General features: G+C 46.6%; 2 protein-coding genes across 5 annotated transcripts; one reads left to right on the plus strand and one right to left on the minus strand.

Annotated features, from left to right (window-relative positions):
* Window positions 1-160: 160 nt before the first annotated feature.
* Window positions 161-6,340, minus strand: ATRAID (all-trans retinoic acid induced differentiation factor). 2 transcript variants are annotated; one of them, XM_087863785.1, is made up of 7 exons: window positions 6,263-6,340; window positions 4,596-4,717; window positions 2,061-2,132; window positions 1,777-1,848; window positions 1,555-1,676; window positions 728-825; window positions 161-503 (listed from the first exon to the last, which is right to left on the minus strand). In XM_087863785.1, the coding sequence occupies exons 1-7, from the start codon at window positions 6,272-6,274 to the stop codon at window positions 399-401; spliced, it is 603 nt and encodes a 200-aa protein (XP_087719911.1). In that variant the 5' UTR covers window positions 6,275-6,340; the 3' UTR covers window positions 161-398. The 2 variants fall into 2 exon arrangements, with proteins under 2 accessions (XP_087719911.1, XP_045665171.1); XM_045809215.2 differs by lacking the exon at window positions 6,263-6,340 and adding an exon at window positions 5,417-5,740.
* SLC5A6 (solute carrier family 5 member 6) lies at window positions 6,217-17,551 on the plus strand. Of its 3 annotated transcripts, none has more exons than XM_045809210.2 (16): window positions 6,217-6,358; window positions 9,959-10,496; window positions 10,874-10,939; window positions 11,275-11,326; window positions 11,708-11,775; window positions 12,073-12,227; window positions 12,627-12,767; window positions 12,969-13,098; window positions 13,674-13,762; window positions 14,190-14,302; window positions 14,623-14,690; window positions 15,100-15,186; window positions 15,335-15,516; window positions 15,704-15,807; window positions 16,030-16,148; window positions 16,566-17,551. In XM_045809210.2, the coding sequence occupies exons 2-16, from the start codon at window positions 10,104-10,106 to the stop codon at window positions 16,716-16,718; spliced, it is 1,920 nt and encodes a 639-aa protein (XP_045665166.1). In that variant the 5' UTR covers window positions 6,217-6,358; window positions 9,959-10,103; the 3' UTR covers window positions 16,719-17,551. The 3 variants fall into 3 exon arrangements, with proteins under 3 accessions (XP_045665166.1, XP_045665169.1, XP_045665168.1); XM_045809213.2 differs by having other exon boundaries at window positions 16,030-16,145; XM_045809212.2 differs by lacking the exon at window positions 6,217-6,358 and adding an exon at window positions 6,365-6,510.
* The last annotated feature ends 9,490 nt before the right edge of the window (window positions 17,552-27,041 follow it).

Here is a 27,041-nt window from a genome sequence, read left to right on the forward strand (position 1 = left end):
GCGTCTCCTCTCCCCCCAACTCCGCCCCACTACAAAGCCCCGGGAAAACTGGAAAAGAAAACCTACTACTCTAAAGCGGTCTCTCCCACTCTAACCAAGAAATACACAAAGCCAGGTCGCCTTTCTCTAAAAAATAAAACAACCAACAACAACAAAAAAAGAACGACAAGAAAAGATGTTTATTATAGTCAAGCACAAACGGGGCACCGGTCCCCGTTCACTCCTGGACTACTGTGTCCACAACACCCCAAGGTTATGCAACTCTCCACCTTCCTGCCAAAGGTGGCTTCACTCTTGAGGAGGAGCTGCTGGCCAACCACGCCTGTCTAGGAAGAAAATCTCCCCAGTTGGGCTCAGATAGATCAAGATCTTTAGATCAGCAGAAAGACCTATGTGGTTCATGGAGTCTTGGCTTTTCGGCGTTGGGTCCCCCAAAGCAGAATGGAGATGGATAATGTGGTGGATCCCAGAATACCGAAGAACATAACCAGTGAGAAGGAGCCCTGTGAATGACAGACCAAAAAAACCCTTCATACATTGTGACACCAAGGACTACATCCGAACACCTAGTTCTTTCCTGGTGTATCTATCCCCTTATCCAGGGCAATTCTCTCATAGTTTCCTTCTCTAGATGATCTGCATCAGCTCTGGTCTTAGGGCTCTTCTTTCAGAGAGGTTCTTCCTTATGCATTTCTCTTATCCCTAATTAGAAGGCCTAATTCCTCACCTGGCGCATACACTTGTAGCCATGGAAGCCATCAGCACAGACACATTCCATGAGACCTGGACCATCAGGTACACAGGATCCATTCTCAGGACACATTTCTGTGAGCCAGAGAAAAACAGAAGACATCACTGAATCTCATTACGTAAGTTTCTCAAATATCTGCTTCAACTTAGATTATCTCAATTATTTCTAGGTCAAAGGCAGAAGATGATTTCAGATAATCAGAATATAACAACAAAGTCAGAGAAAAACAATTACCCTATGGTTTCACTCATATGTGGAATATAAGAAACAGTGCAGAGGATCATAGGGGAAGGGAGGGAAAACTGAATGGGAAGTCATCAGAGAGGGAGAAAAACCGTGATAGAATCTTGCTTTATTCTTATTATGTTCAATTGGCCAGCATATAGTGCATCATTAGTTTTTGATGTAGTGTTCAACGATTCATTAGTTGCGTAGAAAGATTCTTAACTATAGGAAACAAACTGAGGGTTGCTGGAGAGGAGGTGGGTGGGGGATGGGGTAACTGGGTGATGGGCATAAGTAGGGCATGTGATGTGATGAGCACTGGGTGTTATATGCAACTGATCAATTATTGAACACTACAGCTGAAACTAATGGTGTACTATATGTTGGCTAATTGAATTTAAATAAAAAATTTTTTAAAAGAGCACAACAACAATACATCTTATGACCTTCTCTTTCAAGGGGTTAGAGGTTCAGAAACTTGAACCAGAGGCACTTAAGCCACTTTACTGTCAGATCTAAAATGGAGAATACAAGGGAGGAAAGGCAATTCCTGGAATGGTGGAGGTAAGACAGCATACCTTGGTCGCCAGTGCTGTTGCAAAGGTTCCTTTGCCCTTGGCAGGTTTGGTTGTTCTTATAAAACGTGACAGTATTCCAGGCATTAATACCTCCAGGACAGCTGACATCTTGGGGCAGTATCCTGAACACAACACAGGCAGTCATAACAAACAGCCCCAAATTGCTGAGCTCACAGCACTGTCCTTCTTTGGTTCTCTCCCCAACCCTATAGCCTTACTCACAGAGTCTGGAGCTGGGTAAAGCCACGGAAGGTCTTGGCAAAGTCATCCTTGAGGGGGTTTGCTTGCAGGTCTCTGCAAAGCACACACTGTTAGTGCTGTGCTCTAGGAAAACACTCTACTTCCATTCCCACATCTTCCTGGGCTGGTAATCCAGTTCTCATTCTGAGTTGTCCAAGTTTGGACATTAATATTCAAACATCTTCTTAGAAGCCCATCCTCAAAGACTTTCCCATCAACCCTTCACCATAGTTGCCGTTGGGGAGAGAGGATAACTAACCACTTACATGATGACAGCAGTATGTGCCTGAGGAAAGTTTGGACCAGGGTCCTTCAGAGAACAGTTCTGGAGATCCAACCTGAGGAAACACAGTAATCAGTGTAATTATATGTCTTTCTTCACCTATGGTAAGCTAATATAACCCTCTTTTCAGCTAATATTAATTGAACACAGCTGTGTTCAGGGCCACAAACTAGATGCTGTGGTAGATGTTTTAATTCTGCACTGTCCAGTTCAGTCACCAAAGTTACGTGTAGCTATTTAAATTAGGTAAAAAAAAAAAAAATTCAGTTTCTCATTTGCACTAGCCACATTTCAAGTACTCAGTAACCACTCACCATGTGATTAGTGGCTACTATATTGGAGAGTACAGATATGGAACATTTTCATCATAAAAGGAAGTGCTATCAGACAGTACTGTTCTAATCAGTGTATCTATGCATCTGTGAATATATTGGAAGAAATTTTTTCCTTGTCTATTTTAGTGAATCTCACTTTGTAGTATTATAATTCTCAGATCCACAAAGGGCCTTCAAATGGGAAAAAAAATTCAAGTCACATAAATGAAAGTTTTCTCCAAGTGCATTTTCTACTACAGACTGGAGACAAATTACTGGATACTAAAGACCATGCCAACATTATTTTTTTCTTCACTATCTATTGCTGTCTGTTCCTTTATTCTTCAAATATTTACTGAGTGCCTATTTTTTTTAAAAGATTTTATTTATTTGACAGAAAGTGAGAGAGCACAAGCAGGGGGAGCTGCAGAGGGAGAGGGAGCAGACTCCCCACTGAGCAGGGAACCCCATACCACGACCCTAAGATCATGATCTGAGCTGAAGGCAGCCACTTAACCAAATGACTGAGCCACCCAGGCACCCCTACTGAGTGCCCATTAACTGCAAAAATTGGGAGAATAAAAAGAAAACCCTCAGTATCTTAACTTTCAAATGGCTTACAATGTCGTAGAGAAAGACCATCGCCAAGTATAAAAACAGTGTAAACATTAAATTATAATCTGAAAGAAACCACAGGACACTATATGAATAAGTTTGAGTGGTGTAGACACTAAAGATTAGAATAACTAAAAAAGATATTATTCTAGCATTGAGTAAAGATTAAAATAAGTATAAAAAAAGAGATACTATTCTAGCATTGAGTAGGAAGCATTCACAGACGATGCTGGAATTAAAGGATGGGTATGTTTTAATTTGGTGGAGGAAGGACATGTCAGGTAAGGAGAGAGGTCTGAATGAACAAAGAAACAAAAAAGGGATTGCTTTTGGAAGTAGGCAAGTCTGGCTCAAGCCAGACCCTCATCAAGGGTTTTAATGGACAAGTAATTGGAAAAAAATGTTTGAAAGTTGGATTGAGACCAATCCGTAGTGGTTTATGGTTTGAACTTTATCCTGAGGGCAACAGACAATTTTAGTTTTAAAACCAGAGAAGGATGATGGGGGAAAAATTGGTTTTCAGAGAGTTTCCTATAGAGAAGTATTTAGGTAATTAGGGAGAGAGGAGAATGGAAGCAAGACAGATGACATTTAGGATTCTGAAGTGAGGGTGTACTCAAGAAGAAATGTTTAATAGGAGTACTATAGAAGTACAATAGAAGCTAGAAGTACTCATGTATACCTTCAGATTGGAGAGGGGCCCAAGGATACTAAAACAGATCTAGTTTGGGGAACACCTGCATGGTAGTTATAACTGAAGCCATAAGAAGAGTGAATCCTCAGAGTGTAAAGGGAGAAAATGGAGGGACTAAACTTCATAAGGGGACAATTTGCAGAAGAGGAATTTGTCTCAAAGACAAACACGAATTCATCAGAAGGGAAGCATACCCTATTAGCAAAGTGCTTTGGAGGCTAAGGGAGCCATTTCATGGAGACACACACTAAGTAATCCAGAGTCGAAAATAAATAAAAAAACAAAACTTCTTTTAAGAGGAAGCCATGGGAGCACCTGGGTGGCTCAGTTGGTTAAGTATCTGCCTTAGGCTCAGGTCATGATCCTGGAGTCCTGGGATTGAGCCCCGCATCGGGCTCCCTGTTCAGTGGGGGAGTCTGCTTCTCCATCTCCCTCTGCTCCCGTACTCTCTTGCTCACTCTGTCTCTCAAATAAATAAGTAAATAAATAAAATCTTAAAAAAATAATTAAAGGAAGCCATAAGGGGCTTTTTTTTAATGAGCAAAAATTATGACTTCTCTGCAGTTTCAACCAGGAAGAATCACAGGATTGTTTACCTACCTAAAAATGCTGTAACACATTTAAATGTATTAAAGTCATGGTTTGGATGACCCCAAAACAGGCACTGATATTTATCCCAAAAGCCAATCAGGCAAGCCTTTAAGATTTCCGGGCTGGAGGGGGGGGTGCCTGGATGGCTCAGAGGGTTAAGTGTTGGACTCTTGATCTCAGCCCAAGTCTTGAACTCAGGGTCCTAAGTTCAAGCCCCACATTGGGTGTGAAGCCTACTTAAAAAAAAAAAAAGAATCAGGTGTGCAATTCTTCCAGTATCCAGAGTTGTCTTTTCCTCCCTCACCCCACGATGGTGCCCTCCTGATTCAGGCAGCAGCGGGAGTGCAGCATTAGCTCTGGTGTCTGCTTACAATAAAGAGTCACTTGTGACAAATCTCGCACACTCCCTGGACACAGCATGCATATCTGCAGAACAGAGAAAACTATTAGGATTCCAGAAAGAAAAGCCAATAAAAGAACAAACAGGTAGCAAAAGTTAACTGCCAGTACGCTCTTCAGAATCCCTTTAACATTGGGCAGTAGTGCCCTATCTTTATATCAAGTTTGACTAGGGGATTGATTCATTTCTTCGCCTGGAGCCAGGAGCCAAATCAGCACACTAGAGACTTTCTAGACCAGACCTTGCCCAGGAAAGGCCCTCATCCTTGAAGATCACTGTTCGAACACATTTATTATGCCCTCTCCAGTGACTTCTCAATCTGACAGACCCGGTTTGGCCAGGTATAAAAGCACTGCAGGTACACAAAGAACTCATCAAGCTTTACACAAGGTACAGTACGGCCAGAGCGCGACATACGGCATTCGCGAGTGACGAGCTTGAAGAGCCAGGACTCGTCGGTAGCCGAAAAACTTAAAGTTATTCAAAGATTAAGGAACAAGGAGATCAAATTTTAAAGGTCTACGTCATCAGGGAAGGGCACCGGGACACCTGCGCAGCGTGAGCACTAAAGAGCCAGAGCCGGCTGGGCTACAGCTAGGTAAGCCTCAGGGACCAAATCCCAGCCACGGGCTGGCTGGAGAGAGGGGAGTGCCGAGGGCGGGAGAGCACGAAACAAGGTTGCCTAGCAGCTCTGCTTCAGCCCGACCTCTAACTTGCTTCTGTACCTCGGGTAGCGCCAGAGCCCTTTCCGCGCCCAGAGCGAGGAGCAGGGTCGCTGCCCAAGGGACCACGAACGAACGACTCCCCGGCCTGCAAGGAGCCATTTTTTGCTCCCTTCGTCCTTTTCAGCGCATCGCGATACTTGCGAGTGTGGGTCCGCCCTCCCCGGGCGTGGCCTAGTCGCCCCGCATGGGCTAGGGCTTGCCACTGTTTGAGGAGGTCAGAGCTCTTCTCTGTGCACACTAGGCCCCGTTAAGGCGGACTGGACAACCCCCTCTCCTTTCCCCGTGTTAGCGAAGGCCTCCTTGCCGCCGCTCTTTCAGCTCCGCACTCCTCGCTTCCGGACGCCGAGGTCGCGTCACCACAGTGGCTCGGGGCCCACTCCGTCCGCCCTCAGTAAACATGGCGGCGCCACGTGAGGCGGCCAGGGGGCGGGACCCCGCTATCACTCAGCCGGCATGTGGCCGGCCCGGCTTGCTGCACCCGAAGGTGGAGACCTGGCAAATGGGCCGCACCCGGGCGGGCAAGCGCTTGGGGGCCAATGCCCAGAGGCTCCGGAGAAGGGGGCGCGGGCGGAGAGGGGCGGGGCGAGCTGGTTCCCTGCGTGGAGGAACGGGAAGATCTGAGTTGAGACCGCGTGGTGTAGTGGTTAAGCTACCTCACGTGTGGAGGGAAGGCGGGAAGCCAGCAAATAAAGAGGGTAAGGGTGATAGAAGAGCGAAGAGTGAAGGGCAAACCCCGGCGGGAGGAGACGAGCCTGGGGAGGCTCCGGGCACCCTTGGCACCTCAGTCCGGAGACCGCGCGGCGGCCGGATCCTTGGTGAGGAGGGAGGGGCGGGATAGGCGCTTGCCTGCCTTCTCATGTCCTTTGCCTTCTCTGAAGAACGGAGCGATGCTGATCTCGGGAAAAACGACTGGACCTTCTTAGCCCTCGCTGAGCCACGGAGGTAAGGGAAAGGCGAGCTCTACCCCGGGTGGCCCTGGGGAGCCCCGCGCCCGGAGAGACTGCGTGTTGCCTGTGATTAGGGCCAGGCAAAAGCTCTGCAAAGCTGACTCATCTTGAGTGGCCGGCCCCGGCTTCCCTTCCACGTACCCGCAGGTATGTGGAATCTCCTGGAAAGGATTTACTTTCAGCTGGCTGGCACGTCTCTAAGGCATTGGTAGTTCTTAGCATTGTAATGAGGGTACCAAAGCTTTCAGACCTCGAAGAATTCTAGGCACAAGGGCAGATTTTGAAGGAATCTTTTTGGGGACAGTGGGTCCTGCATTAGCCCCCTTTGCCTTTTGTGGGAGTCAAGGCAATTCAGTGCAGGCGGTCGAAGGGAGGTAACGGTGGTGTAGAATGATCCTCTTCCATTTCTGTGTGTTATACTTTTAAAAAAGGGTCTCACAGTCCACTCTTTGTGCCGTGTGTGTTAGAGTTTTAGTGAAACCACTCTACTCTTTCGGCTCCCCCTCTCAGAGATGCAAGTCCATGGGGTTTAGAGCAGTGTATTAGAAAGTCACTACCTGTCCTGTTCTTAGAATCAGAGTCTGTCTGAGGAACACTTTGTTACTGGGTCAGGTTTTTCCTGTCTTGCCTGGCTCTCTCTTCAGCCATCCAGGAAGGTTCTCTACACCTCATGCAAATAGAATTCTATTCAGAAGCTCTACCAATTTACCCCAGCAGGAGAGCCTCCAGTTCTGTATGTCTGTGTTCTAGCCTACACTGAGACCGTTTTTCCTTTCTGTAACCACTGTAGGCTTTATGCTAACCCTTTAGAGCTACGCATTCTTGTTTGCACACAGCAGACACCACCTCTTACTCCCCAGTATTTTCCATCACCTCTATCATAGTAAAGAGGAGTGAGAACTAAAGATGTTGCAATGTACTAAAGATGTATCATGCCAAAGAGGAGTGAGAACTAAAGATGTTGCAATGTACAAAGACCCAGGGCATCTTTACGTTAAACCAGAGTGGCCTGCTGGGAACACTGTTCTGGGTACTAACATTTATGACTCGTAGAACATGTGATCCAAGAGTTGCCGCCTCTGATTTCTTCTCTTTGTTGGCCCCACGAGGTTCAGAGTTCAGGTTTGGTCTGTGTAAGACCGTATCATGCCAGCCGGGCGACATCTGCCCAAGAACGCAGTGTGAGTGAACCAGAAGACAGTGGGGCTGATCTTTCTCCTAGTGGGCAAGAACAGAAGACATAGGTTATATTAATGTGTGTCTAGACTAGCTGGAATCTAAACTTTGTTCTGTGAATGACTGACTCCAATTAACATTCTGCTCCCGCCCTGGTTCTGGGAATAGTAAGGATGGGCCCCTTGGCAGATCACCTGCCTTACCTGCAGATAGCACTCTTTCTTTCTCCCTTGTTTTGTATCATGCCGTAATCTTAAGGAAGTTCTTTAACTTTTCTGACTCCATTTCCTTGAGAACTAGAGAGTGTAGTTCATAAACCGAGAGGTGGTGTTTTAAAAGTGATAGCAAAGGGTACTTTTTCATTATCATTATTAAAGTTCATAAAGTTCATGGTACACTGCTGGGTTGCAAAAAGTAAGAGCTGAGTTGCTTCACTAAAAAAAAAGAAGGAAAGGGGGGTGTTCAAAAAGCGTTAACTGTCATCATTTAGGCTATCTGAAAACCTGACATGTTTTGGTAATTTTTTCTCCATATCGATGAGTATATTGTGGATATTCTCTAAAGACATTATGGTATAAATGAAGAGTGGATGGATGGGGAATCAATAGACCTGAGCTCTGATCTAGACTGACAGTAATCGGCCCTGTGGTTCTGGAAAGATCACTTGAGTCACCTGGGCCTCAGTATCTTTGTTGGTAACTGAGGGGGTGGTGATAGTGATCTCTTAATGTTCCGTTAAGTTTTGAAGTAGATAATCCTGTCCTTATTCTGAGGATAATGCTGTATTCTTTGAAGATTAGTATTTTGGGTGCAGGAGTCAGAAAAGCAACTTTCCCGTTTCCCTGGGCTCCTCTTTTCTAATTCCCTCTAGCACACGGTGCCAAGTGTGACTTACAGTGAAAGCCTAATCCAGCTAGGAATGCTGTTGAATGTGAGCTCTCTGTTCCCCACTCTGGAGCCTCTAGGACTGAGCTGGAGTTTGGGGGCCATAGGGTGATAGGGCCATTGATTGGTTCCCCGAAGGGGCCAGAGCAAATAGCTGCTGAGCTTCACTCCGCCCCTCATTCCTGATTTCACCTCAGCTACTTATAGAGCCAGACCCTCAGCTTCTGCCCAGCTCCAGACACACAAAGCTTCTCCAGGCAGCGCTGCCTCAGAACAGAGATTACTTCTATAGGTAGGTTCCTGCTCCAGGAGGAGAGGAGCACTTTCCTTGGCTCTTCCCTTGCCCCAGCTCCCTGGCTGGTTTGCTTGTCTGTAATTGTAACTCTGAACTCCTGGCTCCAGCACATTGCCCTCTTACTTTTGAATCCCAGCAGTCTACCCAGATCTGCTCTTGACAGTAGTGTTGCAGGGAGAGGAGCTGAGAGGTGGGTGGCAGGATTTATCTAGTGGTGTTGGAGAGAATGAAGTGGTTGGCCTGGGGATATGTAGAATGGAGTTTGGGGCTGCCGTGTAGGTAATCTCACTGGGGATCAGTGCTGAGAAGGGGTCCTGTTAGGAAGGTGACCCTGGGAATATGGGAGATGGGAGCTGAGGCTAGGGGAAAGAGGAAGCCATGCTGTTACTAGTCTTCCTTTCTTCTTCCCTGATGGGCTGTGGCGCCAGGCTGGGGTCTGCTGGCTTAATACGCTGTAGTGACTGGGTCTGTGCCTGCAAGTGGGGGCAGGGAAGTCTTTGAGAAGGAATGTGGGCTAGAGTTGGATTTTTCTTTTGTGTTTGGGGTGGAGACCTAAGAAGATTTGCTTTTTGTATTTGTTTTTGTTTTTTAAGATGTAATTTATTTTAGAGAGGATGGTGAGGGGCAGAGGGAGAGAGAATGTTAGGCAGACTCCAGACTGAGTGCAGAGCCTGACACAGGATTCGATCTCATGATTTGACTGCACTCCCCAGGTGCCCCAAGAAGGTTCTTTCTTTCTTTCTTTCTTTCTTTCTTTCTTTCTTTCTTTCTTTCTTTCTTTCTTTCTTTCTTTCTTTTTTTAAAGATTTTATTTATTTAGTTGACAGAGATAGAGACAGCCAGCGAGAGAGGGAACACAAGCAGGGGAAGTGGGAGAGGAAGAAGCAGGCTCCTAGCAGAGGAGCCTGATGTGGGGCTTGATCCCAGAACGCCGGGATCACGCCCTGAGCCGAAGGCAGACGCTTAACGACTGCGCCACCCAGGCGCCCCCCCCCCCAAGAAGGTTCTTATATTTCACAGCTGTGTATGCCCAAAATGATCTTGGACAAGCAGTTGTCTCCTGGCTGTCTCACTCTGCTGCTCCCTTCCTCCCCTACGAAATCCGTATTAGGTTCTCCAGACCTACAAGGGCTGTACAGAGCTGGCTGATCCAGGTTTGATGGGTGTGAGATACACAGGCCTGAGGACGGGTGCCCATGAAGGCAGGGTAAGCCTGACTAGGAGCTGATTCCTTTGCAGCTCACCTTGGATAATGTCACTTGGTGGAGAAGAACTGTGAGATCGTGGCTGGAAGCCAGGTTGACCTACCTGCCAGTGCCCGGCTGAGTGGCAGCCTAGAGCCCAGGAGCAGCAAGTGGCTGTAGGCCACAGACACAGTGAAGATATGAGTGCGGGGGTGAACACCTTTGCTCCCCTGCTCCCAACCTCGGACACAGACGTGGTCACATCTACCTTCTCCCTCGTGGACTATGTAGTGTTTGTGCTGCTGCTGGTTCTCTCCCTCGCTATTGGGCTCTACCATGCCTTTCGGGGCTGGGGCCAGCATACTGTTGGCCAGCTGCTCATGGCAGACCGAAAAATGAGCTGTCTACCTGTGGCTCTGTCTCTGCTGGCCACCTTCCAATCAGCCGTGGCCATCTTGGGTGTGCCGTCTGAGATCTATCGATTTGGGACCCAGTATTGGTTCCTGGGCTGCTGCTATTTTCTGGGCCTGCTGATCCCTGCACACGTCTTCATCCCTGTCTTCTACCGCCTGCATCTCACCAGTGCCTATGAGGTGAGCAGGGAGGAGGAGGAGCACACAGGACCATCAGGGTCAGGGGTAGAAAGAAGGAAGAGGGCGTATATGAGGGATCTCGGTTCCTGGACGTTTTCTGCCTAATGAGAGCGATGGGACACATTGTGTGTTTCCAAGTTCTTCTGGGTGCGATCAGGTGGGGAGAGAAGGAGGGTGCTGTGCTGAGAGGCCCAGAGTAGATATGAGTTGAGTATTCCTTCATGTTCCTGGGTTTCTTGAAGGAAGTGGAATTGTGGGGGTAGAGTGGGGAGGAAAACCTTTATTTATTTATTTGTTTGTTTGTTTGTTTGTTTATTTATTTATTTATTTATATGTATAGTGTGTGTGTGTGTGTGTGTGTGTGTATTCCTACCCAGTACCTGGAGCTCCGATTCAATAAAGCTGTGCGGGTCTGTGGGACCGTGACTTTTATCTTTCAGATGGTAAGTAGAAATGAGGGTAGAATTTAAGCCTGAGATATGGTAGAGGGACCCAAACTCTGGTATGTTGAAGCATTCTGAGCTTTTCCTGCTTGCAAATTGGCAAGATTGAAGGTCCCACTAGGGGTCAGTGTCCCTGAAGCCACCGGAGGCATCCTACTTCCTATTCCTTCCAGTTGCAGCACAGTCACTATGGTGGCAGCAAGCCAAGATTTGGAAGAAGGGAGAGGGAAGTGAGCCTAGACGAAGGGGGGCCATTAGGATATTGGAGCTGAGGTCCATCTTTTCTCTTTGCCCATCTTCCTTTCCCCTCCCCCTCTCTTTTCCATACGCAACAGGTGATCTACATGGGAGTTGTGCTCTATGCACCATCATTGGCCCTCAATGCAGGTGAGGAGTCACAGCCCTTGGCTCTCAGCCACAGTAGACTGGGAAAACACCTTTGGGAGGGGCAGGTAGAGGAGACTGTGCAGAAAAGAATCCGACCTTGGCCAGGGACGTACTTCACCGCGTGAGCCCTTGGCTGGTCTCTGCTGGAGGTGGAAGTACCTTGGTTCACCTCACTTGAAAGCTAATCAAACATTACCATGTCTCATCTGAACTGGTTAATCAACACCTTTTGGTGGGATTCAAACATTTTTTTTCCATTGTGGTGAATAATTTATTTCATCTGTAATGACCAAATGCTTCATGTCTTGCTGGGGTTTTTCTGGTTTCTCTGTTGGGAAACTCTCTTCCAGAGACAGGAATGTGGTTTTTATCTGTTTGCAGTGACTGGCTTTGACCTGTGGCTGTCAGTGCTGACCCTAGGCATTGTTTGTACTGTCTATACTGCTCTGGTAAGTGTGGTTTTAAGTCTTAGGCGAGGGAGGGGCGATGGGAGGAAAAAGAAAGGAAAGGGTGAGGTAAAAATGTAGGTGAGAATGGGATGGAGTTCTGGAGTGGGATGAAACAGGATGTAGGAGATGGGCTGGGACGTCGGTGGAGTAGGAGATAGGGTGGGAATGATGTCAACAGAGTCTCAGCAGTTGTGCCCCTGGTGGCAGTACCATCCCTTGCTGGTGGTAGGTATGGTGTCTTCACTTGTGGGTGGTTTTAAAGACATCTGTGGCAGGCACGCTTTCTTTGCCCTGCAGGGTGGGCTGAAGGCAGTCATCTGGACAGACGTGTTCCAGACGCTGGTCATGTTCCTAGGGCAGCTGGTGGTTATCATTGTGGGGTCAGCCAAGGTGGGCGGCTTGGGGCATGTGTGGGAAGTGGCTTCCCAGCATGGCCGCATCTCTGGGATCGTGTAAGTACACCCCCTTCCCTTGGCTGGGGTCTGTAGTGCCTGGGGGCCGAGCGCATCCTAGAGCCTGAACTCCTCTAGAGCTGCAGGAAACAGGACAAACTGGCAGCCTTAGGGGCAGCCCGGAGACGGGTGGGAAGCTGGCACTGCAGGGATGGAGGGTGATCACAGAGATCTGGCTGGTGGGTAAGGAGGGTCAAGATGTCTTTAGTACCTGGCATGAGGCTGTGTTGGAGGGATGGAACCCTTCCTCCATCTCGCTGCCCTGTTTCTTGTGTCTAGCCGGTTCTTGCCTTCAGTAGCTCCTTCACCCTGTAGCCGCTCTGCCCCCGTTGTAGGAGTGTGAGGAAGGCTGTGTCTGTCTGGGGCTATGCCACAGTGACCAGTTGGCATCTGTTGTAGGCTGGATCCAGATCCTTTTGTACGGCACACTTTCTGGACATTGGCTTTTGGGGGTGTCTTCATGATGCTGTCCTTGTATGGGGTGAACCAGGCTCAGGTGCAGCGCTACCTCAGTTCCCGCACGGAGAAGGCTGCTGTGCTGTGAGTACAGGGACAGGAAGACCAGGGAGGTGGACAGGAGAGTGGGCCCCGTTCCCCTGGGCAGTTGGGCTTGGGGCAGGATGCCAGAGCGTGCGCACACACCCGTCGGGGTCAGGATACAGGTCTGCTTTCCGGAGCTCGGCGACATGCCTGAGGGTGTCTATTACAGTCTCTGTTTCCTTGGCACGGGTCTCTTTGCAGCTCCTGCTATGCAGTCTTCCCTTGCCAGCAGCTGGTCCTCTGCATGAGCTGCCTCATTGGCCTGGTCATGTTTGTCTACTACCAGGAGTATCCCATGAGCACCCAGCAGGCTCAAGCAGCCCCTGACCAGGTGAGAAGTCCTCCCTGGCACCCTTCTCTGCCCATGAGGGCCAACCTGGCCCCCCAAGAGGAGTGTCTGGTTGGCTGCAGAAAGGATTCTCACCCTGGGTAGGAAATGGATGTAAGTCGTTTTCCACTGTGGGATTCTACAGTCTGCACGAGGGTCCCAGCCCCTGGCCGGCATCGCCTAATCATAGCGCTCACCCTGCTGGGGTGGGGACCTGCCTTTATTGTTGGCTCACCACTGTGCACTGTGCCATGTGCTTTGCCGGGAGCTGTCACCAACCTGGTCTCCTCTAATCCTTACAACAGCCTCATTTTACAGAAAAGAAAAAAGCCTCATCGAGGTGGCCGGAATGCTTATCACATTGCTAGTCAGGGGCAGGGCTGGGTGTGAACGTCATTATTCTTTATCTAGAGCCCATTTTCTCTCCACTAACTGGGTTACCCTCAGTGCTTAGCCCCCTTCTTAATCATCCACTATCCATAGACTGGTGGGGGCACTGGCAGGGGGGTTCCCACACGCCTTACCCTGGGGAAGGGCTCCTCTCTCAAGAGAGCTGTGCACTTCTGCTCTGCCTGCAGTTCGTCCTGTATTTTGTGATGGATCTCCTGAAAGGCCTGCCGGGCCTGCCTGGGCTCTTTGTCGCCTGCCTCTTCAGTGGCTCCCTCAGGTACCCTCTTTGACCGTTTCCCTCAGGCTTGATGCGCCTGATCCCTACTTGTCCCAAGGTGGCAGATGGAGGAGGGGATCTCTGTGAGTTTCTCAATGTGCCCGTCTCTCTGTGGATGACGAGGGACGGCTCATCTGTGTAGAATAGAGCATGTCCTCTCCCAGGAGGTGCCCCCTCGCTGGCAAAGGATTTTTCTTTTACAACATCAGGAATTGATTCTACTTGATCAAAACCTGTATTCCATTCAGAAAAGGACAAATGTCCTTGCCTTCTGGGCCTCTTCCTCAGCTGCCAGCTGTGAGGACGGCTTCTGGCTGCATATGTCCTCTCCTGCCTTTAGGGCGCTCTTCCCTCAGCAGGGCCCCTGTTGGTTTTGCCTCTCAGCTCCCAGACTCAGCATGACTGGTTTTTGTCTTCCTCCTTTCAGCACCATATCTTCTGCTTTTAATTCACTGGCAACTGTTACGATGGAAGATCTGATCCGACCCTGGTTCCCTCAGTTCTCTGAAGTCCAGGCCATCATGCTTTCCAGAATCCTCGGTGGGGTTATGCTTCTTCATCTTGTCAGTTGTATTCTGTCTAAGACACACCCTAAGCACTGTCATCAGTCTGCTTTTCAGCACCAGCTTTAGCCTGGGCTCAGCGCTTGCCAAACGCACGTGACCTTGTTGACATCTCAGGGCAAGGGAAGGTCTCTGAGTCACATAGGTGGGAAGACTGGGTGGGAGGGACCTGGAGCTGGGGCAGGAGGGAATATGCCATTTCTAGGGACACAGAGGTAGTTGGCTGGGGAAGGAGCTTTGCTCTACTTTCCAAAATGTGTTAACTTATCTCTGCTTGTTTCCTCCCTTTTCCCCCAGCCTTTGGCTATGGGCTACTTTGTCTGGGAATGGCCTATATTTCTTCCCAGATGGGATCTGTGCTACAGGTAAGGACTGTGCAGAGAGGAAAACAGTTTTTAAGGAAGAAAGGAATTGATTGAAACAGGAAGTTGAGGAAGACAGCTGATGTGAAAGGAAAGGTATAGGGATGAGTGTCAAAAATTCACCTTTGATGGACCACCATTAGCTAGCCTTCCCTAGAGTCATTCCCAGGATATTGTCGGTTCAGAGACATCTGGGGATCAGCCTCAGAGGACAGCCCAAAGTACATTCCCGTAACATTCCCAGGATTCGCCCTCTGGAATCCTGCATTCTGATGTTTCCAGGTAGAAGATACAGACAGATCTGACAAGTGGGGTGCTGAGACATTGGCAGGTGGCCATGCTCTACATTGGTGAGGCTGGGAGGCTCTGAGCCTGAATGTTCTCTTTTTTTCCTCAACCCTGTCCTCCACAGGCGGCGCTCAGCATCTTTGGCATGGTTGGGGGACCGCTGCTCGGACTCTTCTGCCTTGGGATGTTCTTTCCTTGTGCCAACCCTCTTGTGAGTGATCCATTTGGCTCCACAGTCGTGTACACGGGTGGACCTGAGAAATGTCTTGGCAGGGCGCTCCCAGTGAGTTCTGGGAACTGGTGTGAAGATTTATTAGGGCTGGCATCGTGACAGGAGAATGTGTTGTGTCTCTGGGCAGGGTGCCATTGTGGGCCTGTTGGCTGGACTCATCATGGCCTTCTGGATCGGCATCGGGAGCATAGTGACCAACATGGCCTCCGGTGTGGCACCCTCTCCCCCTAATATATCCAGCTTTTCCCTGCCTAGCAACCTGACCACTGTCACCATGACCACGCTGATGCCCCCAACCACCCTCTCCAAGTGAGTTGGGGCTCTCCTTGGGGAGAATAGCTCATTTTTGAGGGGTTTCCCAGGGGTCTTGCTAAGAAATGGGCCACCAGAGTCCTCAGGGAAATGTTGGGTGTTGGGTCTCAAGACCCTGGGACTGTGTCTCTGAGAAATGTCCCATCACCGAATTGCTAACTGTTCTTATTCTGGTTCTCCCCAGGCCTACAGGGCTGCAGCATCTCTACTCCTTGTCGTATTTATGGTACAGCGCTCACAACTCGACCACAGTCATTGTGGTGGGCCTGATTGTCAGTCTACTCACTGGTGAGAGCATGTGGAATGGGGACCCAGAGAAGCGAGACTGAGGGAGGCCACTAGGAATCTGGATTCTGGGGGAGAACTGAGCTTGCTCTCTGGGCTCCTTGGGCTTCTTAGCTGAGCTCTGGGAGGTGGGCAGGGGCTGGGGTCTCAGAGCCTGAGAACAGATGGCTTGCTGGGTGTGCACTGGTTTCACAGTAGGAGACTCAGAAGTGCCTTTGCCTTCAGGGGGAATGCGGGGCCGGACCCTGAATCCTCGGACCATTTACCCAGTGTTGCCAAAGCTCCTTGCCCTCCTGCCCATGTCCTGTCAGAAGCGATTTCACTGCATAAGCTACAGCCAGGTAGCAGCTAAGTTGTCCAGATTATACCCTCCCTTTCCTCTCTTACCACTGGACCTTCCAGATTGCCTTCCATCCCTTTCCTTTCTCCTCCCCAGCAACTCCGATTATTTGTCTGAACCTGGACTGTCCCCCAGTAAATGCTCTGGCTTCTACCCTCAGAGTAGGGTGGCTGGTGCTGGCTTGGTGGGCAGAAGGGTCTCAGCCTAGTGTGCTGGCCTTTCCTCTCCCTACCCCCACCCCACCCCCGCAACCACTCACCTCGTGCTTTGCTCCTCCCTTTCTCCCCCACTGCCCTTTGCTGATCTCCCTTCCAGCAGGGATCAAAGCAGGGTCTTCCACCTTTTCTGCCTGAGTTCCTTCACCCCTTTGTCTCATGTTCACCCCAACCTCTCCACTCTCTTTGCTCTCTGTGTTCTTCAGGACCTCTCGGTGGACACTGCTGCATTTCCAGAAAAGATGAGTAATGGGACGTTGAAGAACAGCAGAGACAAAGAGGCTGTGGCAGTGCCTGAGGAAGGCTCAGCCCACCAAGGGAACAGCCCCACCTTCATCCTCCAGGAGACCTCACTGTGATCCGGGCTCAGGTCTCAGTGACAGAGGCCATCCTGTAGTGTAGCGATGAGTTAGGTGATACACCATGTAGGGACAATCGAGGACTGGATTATCTAGCCCACCAAAGGACCTTGTTTTTAGGTGTTTGGGCTGCAGTAGAAGCTGTCATGTCATGGGAAGTGTGAGGGTACAATAAGGTTTTTACTTGTCCCTTGAGAGTCTATTCTCTAGAGGACCAGGCTTGCAGGGGACAGGATTTTGCTAGAAAAGGGGATCGAGGCAAATCCTGTGGGGAAATGGCTTCTGATTAACCATCATCAGGCTCCTTTGAAGTGAATAGAAACAGGAGTGCGCGTTATCACTGCTCTGGGGCCTGATTTGACAAGGTTGATCATGTTTACCAGGAAACACAAAGCCGTCTTGGCCAGCTGTTGCTTCTCTTCTGGTACTATTTTAAGCATAGATTCTGTCAGCCACAAAGGGTCTGTGACTACTTTCAATTATCTGATTCCCAGGCCCCTCTCATTCTTCCCTGTCTACCTCCATTCTTGAGGGGGAGGGTCTGGTATCCCCGAGAGACCTCAGAATAGGCCGGTACCTTCATCTCCCTTGCATAGAGTAGGGAAGCTTTCCACTTCACTGCCCCCACCCTCCACCTATGTCATGGGCACTTGGGGATGGGGCACATGTAGATCCGAGAAACCAGGGCATGACCAGGTCCACTGTGGAGTGTGCCATCCACCTGGCACAGCACCCTAGTGTCATTTTGTTGTTCATGTTCATGTTTCCTTTTTGGAGTTTGTTTCTCACAGATGTTTGTTCCAAGGGAATAAAAACTGTTATTGGACCTAGAATCTGGGCTCCTGTATTGTTCACAGCTGTTCTGGTCCACCCCTGTCCCATCCATGGCAGGGGTAAAGCTCTCCCTCCTGTCCTGCACAGTCTTTCTCTGAGGAGAGGTGAAAGTGGACTGGCACTGGCTTGTAGAGGTTTGGAGACTGGCTGGCATGTCTTCGGGGCAGCGTTGTGCTTATCTGGGTGGAAGATGCATGCTCTCCCTCTGCTGCTCTTCATCCCCTGTGGCTCATTCTGTCTCCCGTCCCGCCTCCACCTTGCCCTTGACCAGAACAATCAGTTGCTGCTCAGATTTTCACTTTTGGGGCTGGAGGAAGAATGCTGTTATTGGCTTTAAAAATAGAACATTTGAGCTGGACCCTAGTGAAGAACACTATGCTCACACCCACCCACCCCTGGGCCCTGCCCTGGCCTCATCCGGCTGCTCAGAAGGAGCTCTAACAGGTTTTCCAGGCCCCTCAGCAGAGACCTGATCCCAGGCAGATCTGTGGACAGTTTCAGAAAATGCCAAGTGGACTCTGCCTTGAGGTCTGCCCTCTTGTAGGCCTTCAACCTGGGGGCTGGGGGGCATTGCTCTTGGCTAACTACCCCACCCCACCAAGCTGCCAGAGTTCTAGACCTAACCAGGCTCCCATTTGTTCATTATTCAACATATTTATCCATCACCTACATGCCAGGGCCTTAAACTTGGCCACCATTTTGCATCTAAGGAAATGACTGCCACCGCAGGACGCTGTACAGGTACCACCACCATTTCACAGTGGCCTCATTCAGTCTCAAATCCTTGCCTGTCAGCTATATTTGCATAGAAAAGATGAAAGTCCGCAGGATTCAAAGCTCTCAAGAATTACGATGTTTAAGGGGAAATGGTAAATAAATTTGGTTCTCCGTATCCATATAAAACTCCGTAACGGAACAAAGATGTTCTGCTTCTAACAAAGTAAACTTACGTATGATGAAAGTACCACTTATGGGGCGCCTGGCTGGCTCAGTCGGAAGAGCAGGCAACTCTTGATCTTGGGGTTGTGTTTGAGCCCCCCGTTGGGTGTAGAGATTATTTAAAATCTTTCAAAGTACTGCTTCATCCCTTCAGCTCAGGTCATGATCCCAGGGTGCTGGGATCGAGTATCGCATCAGGCTCTCTACTCAGTGGGGATCCTGCTTTTCCCTTTGCCTGCCACTCCCCCTGCTTGTGCGCTCTTTCTGTCAACTAAGCAAAACGCTTAATGATTATGAGGGTGAAGTTGAATGCACAGACCTGGATTCAAATACCCTTCCCTCCGTTTAATCTCCTTAAGCTTTAGTTTCCTCATCTATTAAATGAATTTCACAGAGTTGTTTAAAGATTCAGTTACATTGCATGTAAAGGACTTAAACATTCATCAGATATGAGTTGTGATCATATTTTCTGTAGTTCTTGAAGCACTTTTCATCTACTACCTGATATTATGCCTTGGGAGGGAGGTATGTCACATATCATCTGCATTTTTAATGTATAAGGTAACCAGATTGGCTAGTGAGAAGTTGAGGGGCAGAACTAGAACCCAGGTCTGTGACTCCCAGTAGCCCACCAAAATTGTATCTCTTGCCAGGGAAGAGCCAGTTTGGATGGGGTGTTCACACAGGTGGCAGGGAATCTTGAGACAGTAGTCCAGAAAACTATCACACACTAAATGGGGAGCTACTATACTATCATTCCAAAACCTTTCTAGGTCAGTGGCTTTCAAACCTTTGACCCACAGTGAAGGATACTCATGTTATGATCCAGTACAACCATACATTGCATTATGTTACTAAAACATTTCATGAAAAAATACCTCTGGGTATAGTTAATATTTTCTGATCTCTTCCTCTTCCCTTTCCCTGTATTATTCAGTCCTAAAGCCGTTAGGTGGAGCAGTGCAAGGTAGCACTGGAGCTGGGGACATCTGGTGTGCCTATCAGAGCCCAAGTGAAATGAGGGAGACCATCCATGGGAGTAGCCTAACTCAGACGTCAGAGTCAGAGCAGGGGAGGAGGGCAACCACATGGAAGGTGGCCTGATGGGGGGTTGTCAGAGCCAGTGTGTATGTGTGTCTGTATGTGTCCCACCTGGAGAATCAGAACTCAGAATGAAGAGGGATTTGCACATGGGAGCAGCCCAGCCTGGGCTGTTAGAACCTGAGTGGAGCGAGAGTATCTGTATGGAAGAAAGACCTCTGGTTAGATGGGAGCCCAAGTAGGGTGAGGCAGTATGGGGTGTGGTGTCAGCCTAAGCAGGGTGATGGACACCCGCACAGGGGCCAGGCCAGTGCAAGGAGAGTTGGATTACAGCCAAGCAGAGCAGCGAATAAAATCTCTGGAAGATCAAATCAGCTCTCCTGTGGATTTGCTGTAAGTCCAAATTTGGAACTTTGAAAGAATAATAAAACCAACTGGCAAAAATTGTCAAGAGAAAAGAGAAGATACAAATAATTCCAGAAATAACACGGGTACATAATTACAGATATCTAGATATTAACATGGTAATCAGACTATGAACTACTTTAGGCCAACAAATTTGAAATTTTAGATAAAACTGGACAAATTACTAGAAAAATATCACTAAAACAGACTCCAGAAACAATAGGATATCTGAATAGTCCTATTTCCATTAAAGAAATAGGAACAATATTAAATAAAACTAATCATGAGGAAATCCCCAGGCCCACATGGCTTCACTGTTGCGTTCTAATCTTTGAAGGAATAAATAATTCTAAATTTAAGTAAACGATTCCAGAGTATAGATGAAGAGGGAAACTTCTTCTTTTTTTTTTTTTTTTTAAGATTTTATTTATTTATTTGACAGACAGCCAGCGAGAGAGGGAACACAAGCAGGGGGAGTGGGAGAGGAAGAAGCAGGCTCCCAGTGGAGGAGCCTGATGTGGGGCTCGATCCCATAACACCGGGATCACGCCCTGAGCCGAAGGCAGACGCTTAACCGCTGTGCCACCCAGGCGCCCCAAAGAGGGAAACTTCTTGAATGTGTTTTCTGTTTTCCAGCAATACTTGAAGCATGAAATTTTAAATGTCTTTTATCATAGCATCAATCCAATACCAAAACCAGACAGAGATGGCATAAGAAGAAAGGAAAAGTATAGATCAATATTATGAACGCAGCTGCAAAATCACAAAATATTAGTGAACTGAATTCGGCAATGTATATACAAAAGACAATATATCATCATCATTGAGTTTATCTCAGAAACGAGAGGTTGTTTTAACAATAGAAACTCAAATGATAAGGGGCGCCTGGGTGGCACAGCGGTTAAGCGTCTGCCTTCGGCTCAGGGCGTGATCCCGGCGTCCTGGGATCGAGCCCCACATCAGGCTCCTCCGCTATGAGCCTGCTTCTTCCTCTCCCACTCCCCCTGCTTGTGTTCCCTCTCTCGCTGGCTGTCTCTGTCTCTGTCGAATAAATAAATAAAATCTTAAAAAAAAAAAAAAAAGAAACTCAAATGATATGATCCCTAACGTTAACAGATTAGAGCAAAAATCTCACGACCATCTCAACAGGCAGAATCGGAGTTTCATGAAGTTCGACATTCATTTAGGAGAAAAGCTAGCGCTACAAGGACTTCCCTAACCTGATTAAGGGTATATATGAAAGCAATCTACAACAAAGCTTTTATAACTATAATAAAAATTAAAGGTGAAATAATTTAATTCTTTTAACTCTAATCAAAGTTGTTTAAAAAGGGAAACAGTGGGGGGGATTGATGCTGAGGTGTCGAGAGTTCTCGCTTAGAGATCAGGAACGAGATAAAGCTGCTATTATAATTTCATTTCACCTTTGTACTTGATATTCTAGCGAGCAGTCACGCAAAAGCTCAGAACAAAGGAAAAGTGATGAATTTGACATGTTAAAAACTTCTTTTCAGTGAAAGACATCATTAAAAGTGAAAAAGACAACGTAGTAAAAAGGGAAAATCAAGTTGTAACGCATATATCTGACAAAGAACATATGACATGAACTAAGGATCAACATAAAAAAGACAACTCAAAAATGGGGCAAAGATTTGGACTGACATTTTACAAATGAGGAAATCCGACTGATCTACAAACAGGACAAAAAGAATTCAGCTTTATTAGTAACCAGGCCGATGACAATTAAAACCAAAATAACATACAATTACATACTTAACCAAACTGGCAAAAAATGTCTCCAAATCGACTTGATTTGTGCTAAGGTGACTACAGTCACCTAGTAATTCCAACAGTAGTCCCAGAGTGAAAACGGCAAATTACATTTTAGTATTAGCATGAAAGAAAAAAGTTTTAACTTCAGCGACTCCCTGATAAGGTCCCAGAGATCCCTAGGGTTTCATGGACCACACTTGAGGAACTGTTACCCTAAGCAAGAAGAGGAACAAGAACTTTCTTAGCAACATAATAGCGCCAACCTGGAGACAACCCCAAAGTCCATAACAACGAGTATTACATCCTTACAGGAATGCTATGTAAGCAATGACAAAAATGACCGCGACCACGCACACCAACAAGTAAAGTGTTGATTAAAAGAAAGCAAGTAATGGAAGAAGACACTGTGATTGCATTTGTTAAAGTTCAAAACAGAAAAAAAAAAAACTATGCTTTATTGTTTATGGACCCATACAAAGGTGGTAAGACCATTTTTTTTTTTTAAAAAGCAAGAGAATGATTAACCTAAAGACAGGAGAGAGACGACCTCAAGTGAAGAGGGTGGGTAATGTGACCAGGGACGGGCTTTGCAGACTTCGGCCATATTCTAATTCTTCACTGAATGGGAATATCATAAAGGTTCACTTCAAACATTACGAGTATGTCTTATAGGCTCTATGTACATTTTTCAGTAAAAAATTTTAATCTACTAATACCATTCACTGACATAGCTGTCTTTCCTAACATTATTAAGAAGAAAAGCAAGATGCAGAATAATATATGTAACTGTAGTAAAAATGATGTGGAAAAGACCACAGTAATACTTGTTTGTACCCGCGCAAAGTGTCTCTGGAAGGGTACAGAAGAAACTTACAATGATGAAGAGGGGAGTCTCCCTGCCTGTGAAAGGGGATGGGATGACAAGAAGACAGAGGTGGGGGGCACCTTTTCTCTCATCTCTCTATACTTTCTTACACATTTTGATGTTGAACAGTTCATGTATTACCAATACTAAAATGTTTTTAAAGCCCTATACATCTGTAAGTTAAAAAAAATCCTTCTAAATGAACCTGTATCAAACATAATGTTGGAAATTTTAAACCATTAGAACTGGAAATTATAAATCATTTCAGAATTATATTGCAACTAGATCATTACAGAGCAATCAGACAAGCAATCTTTAAATGTTGAGCAATCTGATGGGCAAAAAAAAAAATTTAATTTACTTTTCTTGATTACTATTGTTTGAGCACTTTTCCTTTTTCTCTCTTTTTTTCTCTTCCGCTTCCTTCTCCTCCTCTCCTTGCTCCCCCACTTCTCCACCTCCTTTTTTTGCTCCTCTACCTCCTTCTTTTTTGGTTTGGATTTTTCCGTGAGTTTCCTGATCATATCCTCTGTTGATTTAAATAATCGTTGTCAGAATTCTGTCTATATTCTGGATATTAATTCCATGCAGTAATTTACCCTCACAGTTTCCCTTTTTTCTTTTTTTCCCCACTTTCCCTTTTCTTATAACTTCTGTTATAGTATTTCTTTTAACAGAAGTTTTAAATTTTGGAAACAAATCTCTTAGTTTTTTATGGCTTCTGGGTTTTGTGTCTTGTTTAGGCAGGCATTCTCCAGCCCAATATTATTTTAAAATATAGTTTAAAAACCTTTAAAATATTTTAACTTTTTCCCTCTAAATGTTTAATTATTTGTACCAGCCGTATTTGATGTGATGGGGCAGGAGGTTCAATCTAATATTATTTTTTCTTCAGTGGATAGCCAATTATCTCACATTTGTCGCAAAAGCCACCCTTCCTTCATAGATTGTAAGTGTTGTCGCTAACGAAATTAACTAACTAAATAAGCGTTGCATTTGCGCAGATACATGAATGTTTTGCACTTTACTCCACTGATCTAGTTTTATCCCTTCATCGTAGGTTGCAAAATCTGTATTATGTTTACATAGCTTTATATATTTTTATATTTATATTTTCATATACTGTAGGGCAAATTCCCACGCGGTATTCTTTTTCAGATTTTGGGGACTGTTATTGAACATTTTCTCTTCCAGAAAAGAATCAGAATTTTATTAAAAATTATTTTCCTCATTGTTTTAATTTGCATTTCCTGGACGCTCTATGTCGTAGAGCACCCTTCCAGATGTTTATTTAATGTATCTTCTTTGGTGAGGTGTCTAGCAAGGTCTTTGGCCCATTTTTTAATTGGATTATTGTCTCGTTGAGTTTTGAGAGTTCTTTGTATATTTTGGATGATACCCCTTTATCGGATGTGTCTTGCATTTTTAGGACTTTATGCTACAGAGTCACTTGTGCACAGGTACAAAGACATATATGCAAGGATAATATAAATAATGAATTAGAGGATAAAATTACAAATTCGAAGGAAACAAAACATTTGTCTCGGACTGGGCTCTTGGTCGCAAGCAGCAGAAGCGACTTTGGCTGATGAGCAGAAAGTCGTTTGTTACAAAGAACATTGTTGTGAGGACTAGAGAATAGGCTTGATGATAATCCTCAAGAATGAAAGCCACAAACCACATGTATAAATAACCTGATGTGTAAAAGGCCCAGAAGAATTCTGCTGCCACCAAAAACGAGATGCTAAATCTGCACTGCCACCAAGAGCCTGACTGCAGTTGCAACCGTCACTCACAGTAGCGCCACTAATATCTCTTCTGCATCAGGAACTTGCTTTGTAACCCACGCTGCCCCCAAGGCCATAGGGCTGCCCTGCACCCTTGCCAGCCTAATAGGTGTCCTGCCAAAAGTCCATTTCCTCCTGGGGTCCACTTCTGATTTGGAGATTGGCATGGGTACAGCTGGTTGGTGGAGTTTCAAAGGAGACTAGAGAGTGAATATTTCCACGAACACGAAAAATGTTCCAAAGGAGTTGGCCAACCCGAAAACATGACACATGTCCATTGTAGTGTCTATTTATTGGAGAGAGCTAATACGTTGTGGCACATCTGTGCATTAGAATACAATGCAGCTCTTGAACGGAGTAAAGTAGTTTAAAAAATAAGGATGTGGGAGAATCTCCAAGATATAACTGATGTGTATTATAGTCTATCATTTGTATCTTAAAAAGAGCTATACCTATTTATATATTTGTCCATGTAGACAAAAGTCTGGAAGGACACACGAGACACTGATAACAATGACTGCTTCTAGAGAAGGGAAAAAGGAGACCAGGATGGACGGGGGACTTACTGGTCTGAATTCTGTATATGCCATATGCATGTAGAATCTATTCAAAATTTGAAAAAGTAAAAATGTTTGCCACATATATAAATTGTGGCCAGTAAACATTTGATACATTTTATTCACTTCAGCATGTTTGGAAATAAAACCAATGAACAGTGGGGATTATCTGCATTGGGATTACCAGTGACAGCCCAGATGCTGCTGATGCTAATGATATCTCAGGGTCAACAACTTCAACTTCTTCTGGGCTAAAGGTTGCCCATCTCAAACCCGGAATTGTGAAACAGCATCCACCGGTCCCATAAAACCTGCGTGCCTGGCTAGCACTCCCCAAGAACCCAGTTCAGATCTCTGAAGCGGTCAGTGACATTGAGGATACAGAGAACTGTTAATAATTATTCCATCCTAAGAAGCAAGAAATGGTCTCCTGCCCACTCCAAAGTCTGTGGGAGGGTTTCTGTGATTCTTTTGTGAGAATTTGAGAAAGATCCATGCAACATTACGAGGCCAGGAGATGTTATAACGAAATAGTTTTGTTTATCTGGGTAGGAGATTGGGTCTATTAAACACAGCCATTTAACACCCACTGAGTGAGACTCAAAATACTTTCAGCTGAATCATTTAAAATGCTTCCAGCAGCATAAACAGAGTACCCAACTGAAAGAGGCTCAAACAGTGAGGACATTCATTATTTCACATAACAAGAAGTCTGGCGAAGAGAATTCCAGAGCTGCCTCATTCAGAAGTTCAACAATGACAGAGTTCTGGCTTAATCTCTCTGACTTCCTTGTGATTTTTCCTTTATGGTGACAAAATGACTGTTGCTGTTGCCAGCACATATCTTCACGTGAGATTAGTGAAGGCATGAAGTGTGAAGGACTTCCACATTGCTTGCTCTTGTGCTTTCTCTCACTTGCTTGCGTGCTGGCTCTCCTGTTTTTAATCAGGGAGGAAAATCTTTCCCAGAAGCCCCCAGGAGATTTCTCGACCACATGCAGTTGGTCGGAAGTGTGTGATACGCCCACCTCCAAACCAATCTTTAGCAAGGGGTAACGGGAGTACCACGCTTGTCTTAACCAATCACAGTTCATCCCCAGAGGAGAGTCGGGGGGTGGGGTGAATAAGGTTTCTCCTTGCTTGTTTGTCTGAAATTCAGTTTTAACTGGACGTCCTATATTTTTATTTGAGACTCTGGCAATGCTGCTGGGTGACACCCTCATCTTTCCTGAGTCTGTTGCCAGATCATACTTAACAAAAGCTGTGTTCCACTAGCAAGAATAAGACAGTAGTGCCTAAAAGTAGCAATCAACAGTCTGCCTCTTTGCTTTACAAGATTTCCTTCAACTTCTGTTCAAGAAAATCCTGGCTCCCTTTGGCTCTCTGCCCCTCCCTATTTGACAACAGCTGTGTCCCTGAGACATGATGGTGAAGGCCCAACTAAATGGCTTTGGCTATGTTGGGTGCCTGGTCACCAAGGCTGCTTTTAACTCTGGCAAAGTGAATATTGTCTCCATCAATAACACCTTCATTGACCTCAATACATGGTCTCCATGGCCCAGTATGATTCCACCCATGGAAAGTTCAAGGGCACAGTCCAGGCTGAGAATGGGAAGCCCATCTCCATCTTCCTGGAGTGAGATCTCACTAACATCAAACGGAGTAACGTCGGTGCTGAATTTATTGTGGAATCCACTGGTATCTTCGCTACCCTGAAGAAGGCTGTTGCTCCCTTGAAGGGTAGAGCCAAAAGGGTCATCATCTTTGCTTCTTCTGCTTGTGATGGCATGAAACATGAGAAAGAATTATGACAACTTTCTCAAGATTGTCAGCAATGCCTTTTGCACCAAGAACTGCTTGGCCCCCTGGCCAAAAGAAGACTGTAAAAGGCCCTTCTGAGAAGCTGTGTGGTGATGGCTGAAGAGCTGTCCAGAACATCATCCCTGCTTCTACCAGTATTGCCAAGTCTGTGGGCAAGGTCATCCCTGAGCTGAAATGGGAAGCTCACTGGCATGGCCTTCCATATCCTCACCCACAATGTGTTGGTCGTGGACATGACCTGCCATTTGGAGGAAGCTGCCAAATAGGACAACATAGAAGAAGATGGTAAAGTGGGCATCTG

This window comes from Ursus americanus, chromosome 7, assembly GCF_024610735.1.
Source record: "Ursus americanus isolate L20-20 chromosome 7, mUrsAme1.1.p, whole genome shotgun sequence".
Lineage (NCBI taxonomy): Eukaryota > Metazoa > Chordata > Mammalia > Carnivora > Ursidae > Ursus > Ursus americanus.